The sequence below is a fragment of the Gracilinanus agilis genome, chromosome 1, assembly GCF_016433145.1.
Source record: "Gracilinanus agilis isolate LMUSP501 chromosome 1, AgileGrace, whole genome shotgun sequence".
Lineage (NCBI taxonomy): Eukaryota > Metazoa > Chordata > Mammalia > Didelphimorphia > Didelphidae > Gracilinanus > Gracilinanus agilis.
The window spans coordinates 213,107,058-213,123,955 of NC_058130.1; the positions used below are offsets into that span (position 1 = coordinate 213,107,058).

Here is a 16,898-nt window from a genome sequence, read left to right on the forward strand (position 1 = left end):
TCCTATTTGTACATGATCCATCATTACTAATAATGCTAGTTGGAAGACCTGAGTTTAGTTCCTGTCTCTGATTCATACTGGCTGGCTGATCCTGGGCTTAACTCTTAGTGTCCAGAGAAACTCTAAAGTTGCAGAAATTTTTTTCTTACTTTAGTACTTTTTTAAAGTCATTTTTTATATTAGTACTTTTGTTAAGTCATTTTTCAATTGTGTCTGACTCTTCAACTGTTTGGGGTTTTTTTTTGGCAAAGATACTGGAGTGGTTTGCCATGCCCTTGTCTAGCTCATTTTACAGATGAGGAGACTGAGGCAAACAGGGTCACACAGCTAGTAAGTATCTGGGGCCAGGTTTGAACTCATGTCTTCCTGACTCCAGGCTTAGCGCTCTATCCACTGTACCACCCTACACAGAATATAGTGATATGTTATCCAGGGATTAATTATACCAATGAAATCATAGGTCTATTCCCTATCCCTATTAACTCAAAGTGATATTATTTATCATTTTGAATTTGCAATCACCTTTGGACTTTTAAAATTTTATTCATGTGTTAGTCTTTCAACATTCCTATGAAATAGATGAAGCCTGACCTTTCTAATAATAATAAATCTTTATATAATGCCTGGGAAGCAAGTACTGTTATCATTCCCATTTTACAGATGAGAAAACTGAGGCAAACAGTGGTTAAGTGACTTGTCTGAGGCTGGATTTTAATTTAGGCTCCCCTGACTGCCTGAGATCTAAGAGCTTCTTATGAAGAGATAAAAGCTTTTCTTTTCATTAACTTCTTTTGTGCTGCTACACTTTGGCAATGTTCATTTACCTTAAAATTGCTGTATCTTCTTAAAACAAAAAACCCCCAAATCTTTAGAAAACCATAAACTTTTGGGAAGAGAGAGGAAAGGAGCGGAAATGTGTGAAAAAATTAATTCAAACTACATTTTTTTCCACTAAATATTTTTCATGATCAACAAAATTATTCTAGTAGGTTAGCTTTGGGGACAATGATTTTAAAAAATAATAACTGGAAAAGTTCCAGCCTCTTTCTACATATGATTTCTTATGATAAGTTTCAGATTGATTCCTTCCAAGTATAAGTGACTTGGAAAAGTCCGCAGATTTTCATTCACTTTTGTTTTCTTTTCCTTTGGCCACAAAGCATTTGGTCCTGTATTCAATTCCCCACCCACTGGACAATGGTAGTAATCAGATTTAATGAGTACAGCTGACTTTTTTTTTTTTTAAACAACAGAGTTATGTGAGAGATAAGTATTTCTATAGAATGTATGATTGGGCACCTGTTATGGAAAGGGCATGGTGCTTGCTACTGTGGTAGATACAAAGATGAGTACAACATATCTCTGCCCTCAAGGAATTTACGTTGTTGGAGTGGTGGGATGGATCAGACTGATTTCTACAGTGAAATGTAGTTTGTAATCAGTATTTCTGAAGAGATTATGTGATATAGTCAAAAAAGCATTTGATTTGATGGAGAGGACACATGTCCTGCTACTTATTAGTTAATTCTGCTCTTCTAGCTGTGAGACTTTGAGTTAATCATGTCATTTCTTTTCTTTTTTTAAATTTTTCTTTGGAATATTTTTCCATGGTTACATGACTCATGATCCCCCTAACCCCCGCTCTAGTCATGTTTTTTCTCTGGACCTCAGTTTGTTCCTCTTTAAAATGAGGAGGGTTGAACTAGATTATTATTTAAATCTCTTCTAGCTATAATCCTATGAATTACTTAAGCCATCATTGGTCTCCGAATTTTCAGTCTGTTGCTTAGCCTACCCAGACTCGCACATCTCCAGTATAGATACATGTATTTTTGTGACACCTGAGACGAGAGATTGCTTTAATAATTTTTGGCCTTAATGCTATAAAATAAAAGCCTTTGAAATTGCTTTATTGTTTCCAGGTAACCTAACTTTTCCCCATGCACTAATGCACTTTTAGACCACATGCATAGCTCAAAGTCCATAAGTGTGAGTGTATGAAATACTCATGTGTTTGTGCTGCTCTAAAGGGGGCAAAGCATGGGGCTGAGGGGAGGGGTGTGAAATGATTAGGTTACCCCGATGTGGCTAAACAGTGACTTATTAAACACAAAGAAAATTAGGACGTGAACCCTCTCTATGGACTAATCACAAGCAAATTAAGTGAATGGAAGCATTCAGCTTATTAAAATTCTACATTTGGAAAAAGCAGAATGTTTTCTTCTACCCCCCTCCTTCATTTTGGGGCATTTTACAGGGTGGGGGCACACTAAAAGCCCCGAAGGTTGAAGTTCACCGAACTTATTAATCAACAGACATAGCATGGGCAGTAGCTGGGAATTCTTTATGGTTTCTCAGAACTGAGCTAGGGAAGATAGGGGGAGGGGGAGAGGGAAGAGGACACTAAAGTGCCATGCAGATGATATGTGTCCAAGAATATTAATGGCCACACTAATAAACAAATGGGGAAAAGAGGTCTCTTAAGTCTGCTTTACCCAAACCAGTTTTCTTTGGAGTCTTGGTGTTCTTCTGTGCAATGTCAGTGAGGCTTGGGTGAGAAAATTTGCTTTTCTAAAATATTAATTGTGAGAGGCAGTGAGGTTGCTCAGCGGATAGAGCACCAGGTCTAGAGATGAAAGGTCCTGTTTTCAAATCGGGCTCAGATACTTCCTAGCTGTGTGACTGATCCTGGGCAAGTCATTTAAGCCCAGTTGCCTAGCCCTTACCACTCTGGAATCAATTATGAAATATTAATTGCAAAATTATGTATTGTATAAAACATTATTACTTATGACATCAACTTTGGGAGTATGAAAATGAGCCCTTTTTCCTTAGCATTTCTCCCAAACTTCCCTGACCTCACTTATTTCTGTTCACCAAGATTTTTATGTGCCAAGCACTGTGCCAGATGCTAAGAATATAAAGACAAAAGAGAGGATACTCTCTTCCCCCAAGAAACTTACAGGCCAGCTAGGGGAGACAAGATGTGCATATGTACCCCTACACACGATAGACACAAGGGCAGTATCATGGCATCTAAGGATGAAAGGGACCTCAGACACTCTCTCATTCAGTCACCTCCTTTTACAGATGAGGAAACTGAAAACAAGGGGGATTGAAGGGGTTTGGGCAGCACTGGCAGTGGAGGGGAAGAGGAGGGGAGGTTGGCAGGAATGCCCCAGTAAAGGTTTAATATAGAAGATGGTACTTTAGCCTCCTGAGAGGGTGAGGTAGGAAAGCCATTCTTGGCGTGGAGGATGGCCAAGGGAAAGGTATGATGGGGAATGGATCCAGGAATCAGCAGGCATTGATGATGTGCCTGTGCCAGACATGTGCAAGTCTAGGAGTCATCAATATGGAGATCTTGAAAACTATAGGAGATGATGAGTTTACCAAGGGTTAGGTAGAGTGAATTAGAAGAGGGTCCTAGGGGCACCTAAGTGGCTCAGTGGATGGAGAGCCAAACATGGAGATGGGAGATCCTGGATTCTAATGTAACCTCAGATACTTTCTAGCTGTGTGACTCTGGATAAGTCACAACCCCCATTGCCTAGCCCTTACCGCTCTTCTTCCTTAGAATTGATATTAAGACAGAAAGCAAGCATTTAAAAAAAAGGAAGAAGAAGAGAGTCCTGGACAGAGTCTTCATTTATACCTACAATTAAGGGGTATATTGTGGACGATGATTCAGCAAAGGAGAGTGAGAAAAAGTGGTCAGAGGAGAGCCGAGATTGGAGAGACTATCCAGAAACTGGTCAACAATTTCATATGCTGCATAGGAAGTCAAGAAGAAAGAGGATTGATTAAAGGCCATCAGATTTGGCAGTTGGTAGATTATGAATATCATTCACCTGTAAATTCTTTTCAACTCTCCACCTTCCCTCCCTGACCCCACAACATTTATGGGTCCCATTCTTATACTTCTCTTTCTATAAAATAACATTTCAATAACTTCTTTTTATTTTACATTACTTACGTTTCCTAATACATCTTCCCCTGCCCCCATCCAGAGAACTATCCCCTATAATAAAGAAGAAAAAAATCTAGCAAGATTAGCTTAATAAATTGAAAAAGCTCAACATTACATACATTTATGTGCAGAGTTCCACACAGAAAACCCCCAACTTCTGCTAAGAAGAGAGAGGAAGTATCTTCTCACAGCTCTTCTTTTGGAGCCTATATAAATTCATCTCCATAAACTTAGAAAGTACTTTGGGGTGAGTGGGACTGTCCCAAGTTTTTCATGACTAATCTGAACAGTGTCAGAGGTAGGGGTCACTGCCAGCTGGTGAGTAATAGTGGTTTTTTTGTTTGTTTGTTTTTTTGAGTTTTGAATCACTTATTTCCCAGGAACTAAAACCAGGTTAGTGACTTATTTCTGTCAAGTCTCCCAAAGTCTCTAGAAATTGACTAGGATAATCTATACTTGTACCAATACTTATTAAGGCAAAGTATGTTCTGCTACTGTGCTTTCATTCACTTGAGAAGTAATTTATACCAATAGGTATGTGAATAAATATGAATTTATTCAAATATTAATACATTTTCAGATTCCTTTACCCCTCTTCGGGACATTTGTAGGAATAGTTTCTTTAACTGTTCCTATTATGTTTTCTTAAAATTGAACATTCAGTATCATTAAAGCCTTTCACTGATCTTAATTGTGACATGGAGTAAACGCTGGGTTCTCAAGGACTGGGATGGTGAAAAACTAGTTCCGTTAGGTCCTGCCAGGAAGGTAAAGTTTCCTGTGAGCCCGTTGATAGACTAGGGCTATCATCCTTGCTTCAGCCTTGCTAAGTTTGGTGAGGCTCATCACCACCAGGTTTGTTATGATGAAAATGAAAGTTTTGGCTGCAGCTGCAGCAGCCCGTAGAATCTGCTTATAGATGTGGAGGCATTTATAATCTTCATTGGCAAAAGGTATAACCCCACCAATTAATTTAAAGATCTTTTAAAATACTGAACAATAAGCATTCCTGAACATTTTCACTTGTTAGCTGCCATAGGCAATTCGTAGATCCCCATCTTTTAAGAATTTAAATTCAGAAAGCATCATGGCATGTATATCTACAATGTCATAATATTGAAATTTCTTCTAATTATCCTTTCATGTAGTTTTATCTTTTTTCTTCTTATGATTTGTGTTTTTCTTATTAAAAATGATTGGTAGACTTGAAATGGATGTCTCCAAATAATCAGGCACAATTTAACTTTTATCTCCAAATACTGCATAGCTATAGAAGATTCCCTTTTTAAATTGCTTCATCACTTGATTTTGGCAGTGATTGAAAGTACTTCCTGAGAATGAAAGACTTGGGCCATCTTTAATTCCAGCAGTTACTCTCCAGAATTCATTTTTAAAATTTCTAATTAAAATTTTGTTCTATATTCTGCCTATTAGAACATGCTTTATTTTTTTTCCTGCAGTAGAAAACTAATTATCCTGTGTACCCTTTTGAAATGCTTTTAAATTAAAAATAAATGTGGAAAAACTTTACTTAAAACTAAAATTGAATTTCATAAATCAGTTTCTAGGATAATGAATAAAGATATGGGTATATGGGTTCCAGTTGTGTAGTATTTTATGAGGTGCTAGGAAAATTTGAAAGGACAAACCAGCGTTGCAGAACAGTTTTGTTTATATCAGAATGATTCAAGATTCATTATTCATTCAAAAAGTGTTTATTAAGTAAGTAATATTATTCAGTTTCAAGTTATTAAGTTAACTACTATGCAATTGGCACCATGCCAAGCTGCTGGGGATACAAAGAAAAGTGAAACACATCTCTGGTCTCATGGAACTTCCAATCTTCTGAGACCAAATAGCGTGGTACATAGGTAAGTAAATTATATATAGATATAGATAGAAATGAAATGATAGACAGATGGATAGAGGGATAGATGGATGGATAAAATTTCTGGGGGATTAGGGCAGAGCACTAAGGCCTAGGGAGGGAGAGGAGGAATGAGGATGTACCTATTGTTTGAAGAAGCTAGCTCTTGAGCTGAGCAGTGAGGGATTCTAAGAGGTAAGAATTAAGAGAGTTCATTCTCTGCCTGGAGAATGACTATGCCAAGGCTTCAAAGTGATAAATGAGAAGTCTTCTATAGGGAATAGCAGGGTACACAAAGAGGGGTAATGTGTGGTAAGCTAGTGAAGGTGGATTGTGATGGACTTTAAATGCCAAATAGAGGAGTTTGTATTTTATTCTAGAGACAATTGAGAGTTCCTGGAGTTTTTTATTTTTTAATTTAAATTTATTTATTTGTTTGTTACATTAAAATACCTAGTTAACTCCCTCTTTTCCTCCCTTCCCTCCATTAAAGAAGTCATCATTTGACAAAAAGATATATGCATATCTAAAACTACGGCTTACTTATTTCTATTTATCAGTTTTTTCCTCTGGTGATGGAAACACAAGTCATTCTACAAGTAATATTTCTGTTGTTGTATATAAGAGGTACAACAACCTGACCTATGCTGTAGTAATATCCATTTAGCTGCTGCCTGGAGGATAGATTAGAGGGGAATGAGGGGAGAGACTTGAGGCAGAGAGATCAAATAAGCAGATACTGCAATAGTCCAAGTGAGAGACAAGGAAGGCCTAGACTATGATGGTGGCCATATGAGTGGTAAGAAAGGACTAGGTTTGAGGGTTGTTGTGGAAGTAAAAGTCGGCAAGATTTGGCAACTGACTGGATATGTGTAGGGGGTGTGATTAAAGAGAAGGGAAGATGCAAGGAGAGCTTTCACTTTGCAGGTCGGAGTGGCTGGAAGAATGGCAGATGGTTTCCTTGAGAAAAATGGGGAAATTAGGAAGTGGGATGAGTTCAGGTGGTATAGTAATATGTCTGAGTGTGAAATACCAGCTAGGCATGTAGTAGGAAATGTGGCAGTCAGTGATTTGGGACTAGAATCGAGGAGGGAGAGTATAGTTGTGGATATGTAAATTGAATCAGATATAAATGAGAAGGTTTGACTTAAGTGAAACTAATGGTTGCATTTTCAGTTAACTTTTTATTCCTACTCTGGATGGGCCTCTATTTGTTTTATTGGCTCAGTTGCTTTAATAAATATCTAATTGCTCAAGCTTAAAAACATCTTTACACCTCTATAATTGGTAAATTCTACTCATGATAAAATGGAAGACTCAAGGTAAATAAACCTTTTGCTGTTGTGATGCAGGCTACATAATGCTTATACCTTGTTTATCTTTTTGGTCAGGAGAAATGTATGTTTGTATTTTGTTGGCTTTGTTTTTTTTGTTGTTGTTGTTGTTTGTTTGTTTGTTTTTTTGGAAAAAAAACACCCTCTCCCCTCAGTATGGTCAGTATATAAGCAGCCAGTATAAGATAACAAAAGTAGGAGTAAGAATGTAAAGAGGATCATAGAAGTCACTTATAAACACTCCCATAAATTTTGGGAGCATAACAGATACTTATGAGCTGTCTCATAAATTAGGGGAGCACAGGAGCCAACTGTAACTGCCTTATAAATTAACTGAGATGGCATCCTGAGACACTGTGCTAAATTAGGGGAAGCCAGCCAAGCCCATTAGTAATATCATTTATAGTCTGTAACCACACATGGAAAACGTTACATAAAGAACTCACCATACTTTACCATAAGTAAAGAACTAATGACAAGGTGATACTGATAACTTCGAGATGATATTGATATGTTAATTAATTAAGCCTATAGTGGCATGGTTTAGAGTTAGTCCCCCACCACCAAGACCCTATAAAAATGGGACCCCAAACTCTTGTTCCTTGAGTGCTCCACCTGCTACAGACCCATTTCACCCAAGTGTTCCCAGTTCCAAACAGCTATTATACCTCTTCTCCCTCTCCCTCCCTCCACCAACCCCATTCTCTTCCTGCCTCTGTGTGCTAGTAGAGTGTGATTGAAGCATTACTCCCCATTTGTTGTCAAGATGCTCTTTTCTGGAGTACCCAAAGACCTGGACATGTTTACCCCTACCCACTAGGAACCCCATTTATGGTTCCCTTCCCTTAGGCTGGCATAGCCAAGTGGCAAAGTGGATAGAGCGCTGGGCTGTCAGGGAGACTCATCTTCGTGAGTTCCAATCTGGCCTCAGACACTTACTGGTTGTGTGACTCTAAGCACTTAACCCTGTTTGCCTCAGTTTCCTCATCTATAAAAGGAGCTGGAGAAAGAAATGGCAAACCACTCCAGAATCTTTGCCAAGAAAGCTCCAAATGAGGTCAAAAAGAGTAGGACGTGACTGAAAAGCTACTCAACAACAAAATCCTTTAGGTCATAAATTGGGTGGGGGGCCTGGGGCTTAAGACCATTGGAGGTTTGTAGTTGCCTTTATAGTGGGTGAGCATGGCGCCATGAACCTGTTGGTAGTAGGTGAAGGCTGTCAGAGAATTTTGTGCTCCTTCCTCAGAAGGGAACCCCTCAGTATTGGGTCATGATCATTTAATGGACAATTCAGTATTTGTCAAAGTGAGATTCTTATGATGGCACCTTTAGAGATCTTATTATTTTCACAACATCCTGGTGGTACCTCTTGTAGAGTTCCCAATTGTGTTGTAAGAGGGAAATAGCCTCTTACGGTATGTGGCTTAAAGGGCTACTTCTAATGGAGGTACAAAAGATACAGGAGGAAGACCATTTTTTTTAACTTGTTCTTCCTGCTTTGAAAAATATTAATGTAACGTTTATTTGTGGATTAGGTGACTTTTGAGGGAAATGTAGCAGAAAGGAGGGTCTCTTTCATCTGTTTCCTAGAAAGGTCCTCCATATGCTTTGACTTATGTTTCTTGAGAACTTCTTACACTCATGTTTCAAATGCTGTCACATTTAAGCCATATCCTGGTCTTTAAGAAGAGACGGGAGGCCTGTCTTTTACAAAAATTCCTAAGAAAAGCTATCTACACTCATTGTCTGCATTTCTTCTTCTCTCGCCCACTTCTCAGTCTCTTGCAGTTTGGCTTTTGACCTCCCCACTCAACTGAAACTGCTCTTTCCATTTATTAACTACTAAATCTGATGACTTTTCTCAGTCTTTTAGCATTCTTGATTTCTTTGTAGCATTGGATACCAATGACCACTCTTTTTCCTCTTGGTTACTATTCCCTCTACCCTCTGTTTTCCTGACACCGTTTCTTCTGATTCTTCTGTTACTTGCCTGACTTGCTTCTTGGTCTCCTTTGCTGGATCATCATCCATTTCCTATCCCAAGGGATCTGACTTGGAGTTTTCTATCTCTCTTTCTATATTTATCTATACTATTTAGATAGATATCCATAGATTTATAGATTTTTATGGACATACCTCTATACATAAATATAGATTTATATACCATTTTCTCTTAGGGTCTAAAAGCTTTAATTGTATATTATTCTATTTGCCTCAGACCAATGGTTAAAAGCACCCCACACAACAGGAATTAATAGAGGAAATAGGCTTGCCGAATTATAAAGGTTCCATTGGCCACGATCTCACCAATTATTTCTTAGCCATAATTTTGCCAAAACTTTTTTATTTTATTCTCTTATGTAACTGAATGGAGAATATTTTGGAGAATTATCCAGGCATAATGTGGCACTGGTCTTAGAAGCAGGAGAGTTGGATTTGACTCTTGCTTTAGCAAAACTACAACTAGGATAAACAACCATGATTTTATCTAGGGTGCCAAAAAGGAGAAGGTTCTTGACTGATAGCACTTGATTCTTTTTGTAGAATAGAAACAGTTGAGCTTAACACCTAGTTAGAAAGAATTATTAGTTAAAATAGGAAACTCATGAATGGCATGTTGTGGCTATGACCTAGTTGAAGTATTTTTGAGTTTTCCCCTTGCAGTGAAATCTTGGGCTATAGGCTTTGTGGTCTTTTGGCATTTCCTTTTCCCCACTCCACATTTGAGCCTTATACTCTTGATGAATGGCCTTGGTGTAAAAATTGCTATTATGCTATGGACTACACTGCATCAGCTGTGTGATTATGGGCCATCTGCTTCTCTCTCTCAGTCTTCCCTTCTGTAAAGTGGGGATAACTCTTAACAGTACTTACTTTGCAGGGTTTTTGTGAGGTTGTCTCTTTGAAAACCCTAAAATGACATCTATATAGGAGCTTTTTTTTACGTGAAGGAAGAAAATGGGTGATATTCAAAAGCATTAGACTTTCAACATTTTAATGAGAGCCATCTACATCATCATTATCATTCTATTAACATTATTATTGCATTATTAAACCAGAAATGCCATGATATTACATTCTCTGTTGGCTATGATAAACTCTACAACAACATTCACAATTTCATTCCACATTCTTTTAAATGCCAAGATTATTGTAAACATATACATTGAAGAAGTCAGCAACTCAGATCAGACTAGCATTAGAATAGTAGTTATGTTATTCAAGGAGAAGCTTCCTCATTAATGTAAATCTAGCTTACACAGGTGACTGTGACTTATCTATGAACAAGGTGTTGGGCCAAATGGGCTCATGTATTTTAGACTTGGTGGCCACTCTAGGAGAGATTACAATATTTAAATGTGTCTATGAACGATGTGTTTCATTTGAGCACTAGTCAAGTGTCAAAGTGTATAACAGTAGATTATAAATCACGGGACTTGATTTCCCACTATGACATCAAATTTAGAATAGTTCAAACAGACTTTAGCCAGAAGTCTTCATGTTCATTATACAAAGTGGTAGATTTATTCTCAGTAGCTAAGTTTCCATTTAAAGTGCTACATCTTCACAGAAACGTCTTAATAAATTTAAGTTTTCCCACTTGTTGTTTTGGCAGTTTTCTCCCAGGAGAAGTAACAAAAGTCCATGTGAAGAGTAGCAGAACATTGTGGTTTTGTCATCTATTGACTCTTCTTTGCCATAGGAAAACATACTGTGATAATCTCTATCTTTAACTATTATTAGGGCTGTCTGATCCATATGCAAAATGAGAGATTTTTAAGGTGTGTTCTTTAGTAACTCCAATTATAATTTACATGTCAAACCAAGTTTACAGTAGTATCTAGATCAGTGGTTCCTAATATTTTTTTCCCTCCAGAAACCCCTTTCAATAAAAATAATTTGTTGTGAATCCCTAGAGTAACTTAATATGTTACTCATAATATTCCATAATTATTTAATACATAAGGTTCCATTGAAGACTTTTGAAATTCTTTGAATATTGTTGAGGACTCGCAAGGGTTCACAAGCCACTAAACGGGAACCACAGAGCTAGACAATATTAGAAACCCCTGAGAGGAAAAAAGAAATATTTGTATTTTTCCCCTTCCCTAGCTATCTGTGCATTTGTTAGTGGCACACAGTTTCGGTCTACATTGATTGAAAAAACTTTCACAGTTGTCTATTTACACAGCACTGCTAAATTTTACTTCTGTCTGCTCACTGTTCTCAGGAATAACTGACTTGAGGGCAGCATGACAGAAACGATTCAGGGCTGACAAGTTGCTTTTCTGTTCAATATATAGCCTCAGTTTTTCCCTAAAGGTTTCCCCAAGAAAGCTATAGATAAGTGGATTTAAGCAGCTGTTTGAAAAAGCTGCTAGGTTAACGATATGGCCAGTTAAAGGATAGGCATGGCGGAAAGACTGTTTGCATGAAGAAATAGCTGGCTCCTTTCTTTGCAAGAGGTGTACACTAATGAAGACATTTTCAGGTAGCCAGCAGATAAAGAAAACCAGGACCACAGCAAAAATCATTCGGAGGGCCTTCTGCCGCCGCAGCCTCAGGCTCCGGTGCTTGTGAGCCTTGATGAGAACTCGGACAATGAGTGAGTAACAGAGCCCAATGATGGCAAAGGGGATGATGAACCCCAAAGTGATCTCAAGCCACTGGATTTCTTTCACGTCGGCAAAACAGAAGCAAACCTCTTCTGTGTGCTGCAAATGGACAGCTGTAAAAGGTACCAGAGTAGCAGAGATGGATGCCATCCAGATGAGGCCACAGCTCAGCCGGGCATGGTGCTTTGTGCGAAAAAGGCTGGATCGCATGACCTTAGCCAGGGCGATGTAACGGTCAAAACTCATCCATGTCAGGAAGAAAATACTGCTATACATGTTAATTTGCAGGAACAGAGACATAAAGGTACAGAGGATTGTGATGTCATAATACTTCTCATCCAGGTTAAATACTTCTATCAAGGAGTCAGCTACCAGGATGAGATCCGCTGCTGCAAGGTTGATGAAATACAGGTCGGGGATTGTCATCTTTTCACGAAAGCTGATGTTCACTACTAATATCAGAATGTTCCCCACAAAGCCAATAGGGAAGAGAAAGATAGTGTAGAGACACGAGAGGAAAAGACCAATGACATACTGCTGGTGTTCATACTGGTCGTTAGCTTGTTTGAAAGGGTCAGTTTCATTGATCAGGCCTGATTGGTTCAGTTCAAAGGATGTACTATTGCAATCCACCGGCGACAGGGTAGCTGCATGATAAACCTCCATGGTAAAGGCTCTTGCTGTAAATGCCCAAGTGCAGCTAAGTTTTTATGACTTTCCAAAGGGTTCACGAAAATCTCTTTTGAATATTAGGTACACCTGATACATCTTCGGAAAAAAAAAATCTACCTCTGGGCTGAGGATAGTCAATACTGGGGAAAATCAAGGGAAAGTTGTTATAAGCAAGCTTTCCAGATTTTTGAGTTTCTATGTTGCAAAAAGGTCATTGATTTCCAAAGAGGAAGAAAATAGTGAGATTGTCCGCAGTTCTTTAAATGAAAGCTTTTAAAGCTGGCATCACATAAGTGGTTTTTGTTGTTGTTGTTTTTAATCCTAAATCCTTTAATCAAGTCCTTTAATCAAGTCCTTAATCTGTCTTCTGGATGTCTTCTTCTCATGTAATTTTAAATCAGCTATTCATACTTGTCCTTTGATGCTTCTTGACTATCCGGAAACCTAGGAAAAGTAAACAGAAAAGTATTACCGTCTCATTCCTAGCCTCAGCTTGGCTCAAACACCAGTATACTTCTCATAAGGATCCATATGCTGTTGGCCAGTTCTCTCTAGAGCACTGTATGACACAGAGAGTTAAATAAAGACCTAAGCTTTTTGCCATGTTATATTGAAGAGATGGTTAATATCGAAAGTATCCTGAAGGATTATAAGGGAAATGTGGTCTTTTATTCCCCCTACAGATTTGAAATGCTTTTTAATCTGAGCTGGAGAATAGTCAGTTAAAGTGATTCATCTTTCTTTTATGCAACATATTCCTTTGTTTTTATAGCCAAAATAGCATGCTTGTTAAGGAGCATGGCTATTTGAGTAGGAAAATCATAGGAAAACTACTATCACAGGCAGAGGAAATTAACTTGGTTTAATCAGCTGATAGAGAATAAAAGAGGAAGGGAAAGGAAAAAAACCAACTTTTATGAAGGATAAGATAGCATAAATAGGAGACTTAATGAAACAAAATTAAATCCTTAAAATTTTAGTTTCCATTTCAACAGATTTTGGAGAAGATATTTTGCCTTTTGACAATGATAAGATTGAGTGCTGAAATTGAAACAATGGAATTCTGTCATACAAAATGAAGTAAAGTTGACTTTGAGGGAACTTAAAAAAATATCAAACAAGGAAAATCCTGATAATTTAAAAATTAAATGCCATTAACAAGTCATGTCCCTATAATTATATTTTATAATACCATTTTTAATCAGTAAATATGCTTCCTATAAATGGCTTTTTTATAATACTTGTCTATCATAACACAGTTAGGTGTAATTTTTGTTCTTGTTGTCTTCATTTAGCTGTATTTTAAAGGCTAAATCATTTCCTATGTGAAATAATTTTTTAGTTTAAACATTTGTCCTTACTTATGGTTGGAGACTAGTTTAGCTACTAATCTGTAAATGATGATTATCAGCACTTTGGTTTAAGTCTAGCATCATTTGACTTCACAGCTATCTTCCAAAGTTATATTTATTCTTCAGTTTAAAACAAATTAAGTTGGGTTTTGTTTTGAGAATTTTTTTTTTGACATCTCTTATTAGGCATCATATATAAAATTCTCAGTTGAGATGCTCTAGAGCTAGAGTTGAGTTTTGTTTTCCTACAGCTCGAGAATAAGTATGGCATTTTGGGATTTTAGCTGTATTGGTGAACTGGGATTGTCATTTGAAAATGTTCAACAGCTTTTGTTTGGCTGAGGTTAATAAAGATCTATTTACTTAGTATGTCATATAAATTTGTCTTTATTAGGTGTTGTTTTTCTATCTTCATTCATTCTTGGGTAGATAATCTTTGTTTGAACTACGTTGACTATGACTGTTCTGCACTTGGCATTCTGATCGCAACATTAAAAAACCTCTGCATTTAGTTTCATTTTTAAAACTATTTAAAAAGTTTCTTTTTCTATTTAAACATTTTGGATTTTATTCCAGAATAAAGTTCTAAAGGGATAGACTTTTAAAAATGCTTCAAATATTTCATTTATTTCTATACCCATATTAGCTAAATATACATTCCAAAGGGGGAAAAACTTCTTTATTATAATTTCCACATATTTAGAGCCTTTGGGTTCACAAATTAGTGTTAGTTTTATGAAAGTCAAATAAAAAATAGACATAAATCAAGTACTAAATTTACTACTACCTCATTATTCCCATAAAAAATTGACAGCATATTTATAAATATATAAACCTTTCTGATGGTTTTAAAATTTGATATCAAATTATTTATGTTTCAAATCTCCACTGGTCATGCAGTTCAGGAGGAATCAGACCAGATCTTTATCAGCTCTATTAGCTTGGTAATTTCTGACATCGATTTACATTTTGCTTGATATATTTCTTTCAGAGGAATATTAATCAAGCTATTATTTTTGATAGTTGGCAAGCTTTTTTATTGAAAGAGTGAGTAAAGTGCTATAATATAGGTTAGAGTCTTTGTAATCCTATTTCCTGGAAGTATGATGTATTGTTCCTTGAATGAAATATGCCAGACTGCTTTGTAATTTTATTTATGGCATGCTTTATAAAAATTACCTTAGTGCAAATCTTTATTTACTGTCAGCAAGTCAAGAAAATTTCTCTCTACAGAACAAAGTTTTGCTTTTATCATTCAAATAGCTGTATATGCCTGGAATTTTAGGTAGACTATCTCCCGTGGAAAACTGTTAACTCTACCAAAAGGAACTGCCAAGTTCAGAAGTAATAAAAGAGAAGGGTTGTCTGACAAGCAATTAAAAGATCAAGCCAGAGAAAGGTATATTCGTTTTAAACACAAACACAAGTCTTTTGGGAAAGCATCCAGGGAAACATTTGCTGCTACAAAGTACATCAAGAATTGAGTCTTACCTGAGCAGGTCTGGCAGTCCATTCACATGTGTTTGTTCAAGACAGACTCCGTTTGTCTTCATGGTCTGTACTTTTGTGTATCTTTCGTGGATTTGCCGGTTTACCTAGGCCAGGGATAGGAGCAAGCTGCCAGCTTAACTTTTCTGGAAAGTGGTTGGGATGATAAACTGGCTGTACTGGATGCTACCTGTTGAATAATTCAGTAGCAGCAAATAGGTAGAAGGAGGAAAAGCACCACGTCACTACTGAAACCTGGTTAAAAACATTACCCTGAGTAAGTGACTGTCATTGTTCTTGACAGCAGATGCAGATCTTGCTGCCTGTCCTTGGCAACAAAACAGGGCTTTATAGATTTCCCAGGGTCCTTCTAATTTGTGTTCAGCTGAAGTGGTGCTGAACAGGCTTCCTTTTAAGGCTAAATTTAACCATTTTTCTGCTGGATTTTTTTTTTTTTAATAAACATACTGTATCCATAGAAATTTACTTTTCTTTCTTATCTCTGGCAGCAAGCTAAGTCTTGTTAGGCATTTTAAAAAGTGAGTTTCCAGTTAAATCCCTTTTCCTGAATACTTAACCATCTCCCTATAATACAATGTTAAGCTCCTACAGCCTCCACCCTACTTCAGGCCATTAGTATCCCCTGCCTAAACTACTGCTAATTGGTCTCTTTTCCTCCAGTTTCTCCATGCCTTAATCCATCCTCGACATATGCTAGACTGGTATTCCTAACACACAGATCTAATCCCTTCATTCTTATCCTCAAAAAGCTTCAGTGGCTCCCAGTTGCCTTTGGATTGTTCCTTCTATTCTTTCAGGCTAATGTTACATTACTTCCTTTCACACACTCTGTGCATGTGTGTTTTTTTTAACCCTTACCTTCTGTTTTAGAATCCATACTCCAGTTCTAAGGATAGAGAAGAGGGATAAGGGCTAGGCAGTGGGGGTTAAATGACTTGTCCAGGGTCATACATCTAGGCAGTACCTGAGGTCAGATTTGAATCCAGAACCTTCTGACACCTGGCTTGGCTCCCTCTCCACTGTGGATCCTAGCTGCCCACACACTCCATATAATCTAAGCAAATACTTTTCATTTCCCACCTGTGGGTCTTTGTATAAGCTGTTCCTAGCCTTTCCCCTAGTATTTCAAATGCTCTTCTTCACCTTCATCTTTTGGAACCTTTAGTCTCAGGGAACTTCCTATCTAAGACCCTTCCTGTCTCCTACCCTCATTGTGAAGGTTCTTCCACTTTTCCTGACATTGCTTTGTATCTCCTCTGTCTATTTTAATCTAAAATAGCATCTCTTATGTTGTTCCTCTCAGCGGAATATAAACAATTTTATAATTATCTTTGTATCCCTAGTGTCCAATATTTAGTAGAAGACATTTAATTAAGCACATGTTTAATTGAATTTCACTGGTCCTTTACAGTATTATTTTACATTTGTCATTATTTGTTTACATTTAAATATTTATGTTTGCCTTAGCCATTGTGCCTGATTTTAAATGCACACTTCAAATGATATTACGCATTTAGATAATAGTTTATAAGAAGCAGTGTATGTATATTTATGTGTGTGTATGTATGTGCATATATA

At 37.2% G+C, this 16,898-nt stretch overlaps 2 protein-coding genes across 2 annotated transcripts in view; one reads left to right on the forward strand and one right to left on the reverse strand.

Annotated features, from left to right (window-relative positions):
• C1H7orf50 (chromosome 1 C7orf50 homolog) overlaps positions 1 to 16,898 on the forward strand; it is a 372,322-nt gene that overhangs the window by 71,715 nt on the left and 283,709 nt on the right. The gene's annotated exons all lie outside the window — the stretch shown is intronic.
• On the reverse strand, positions 11,250 to 12,453 carry GPER1 (G protein-coupled estrogen receptor 1). The gene has a single exon (XM_044660021.1). It carries the CDS (start codon positions 12,451 to 12,453, stop codon positions 11,356 to 11,358), a length of 1,098 nt encoding a protein of 365 aa, XP_044515956.1. The 3' UTR covers positions 11,250 to 11,355.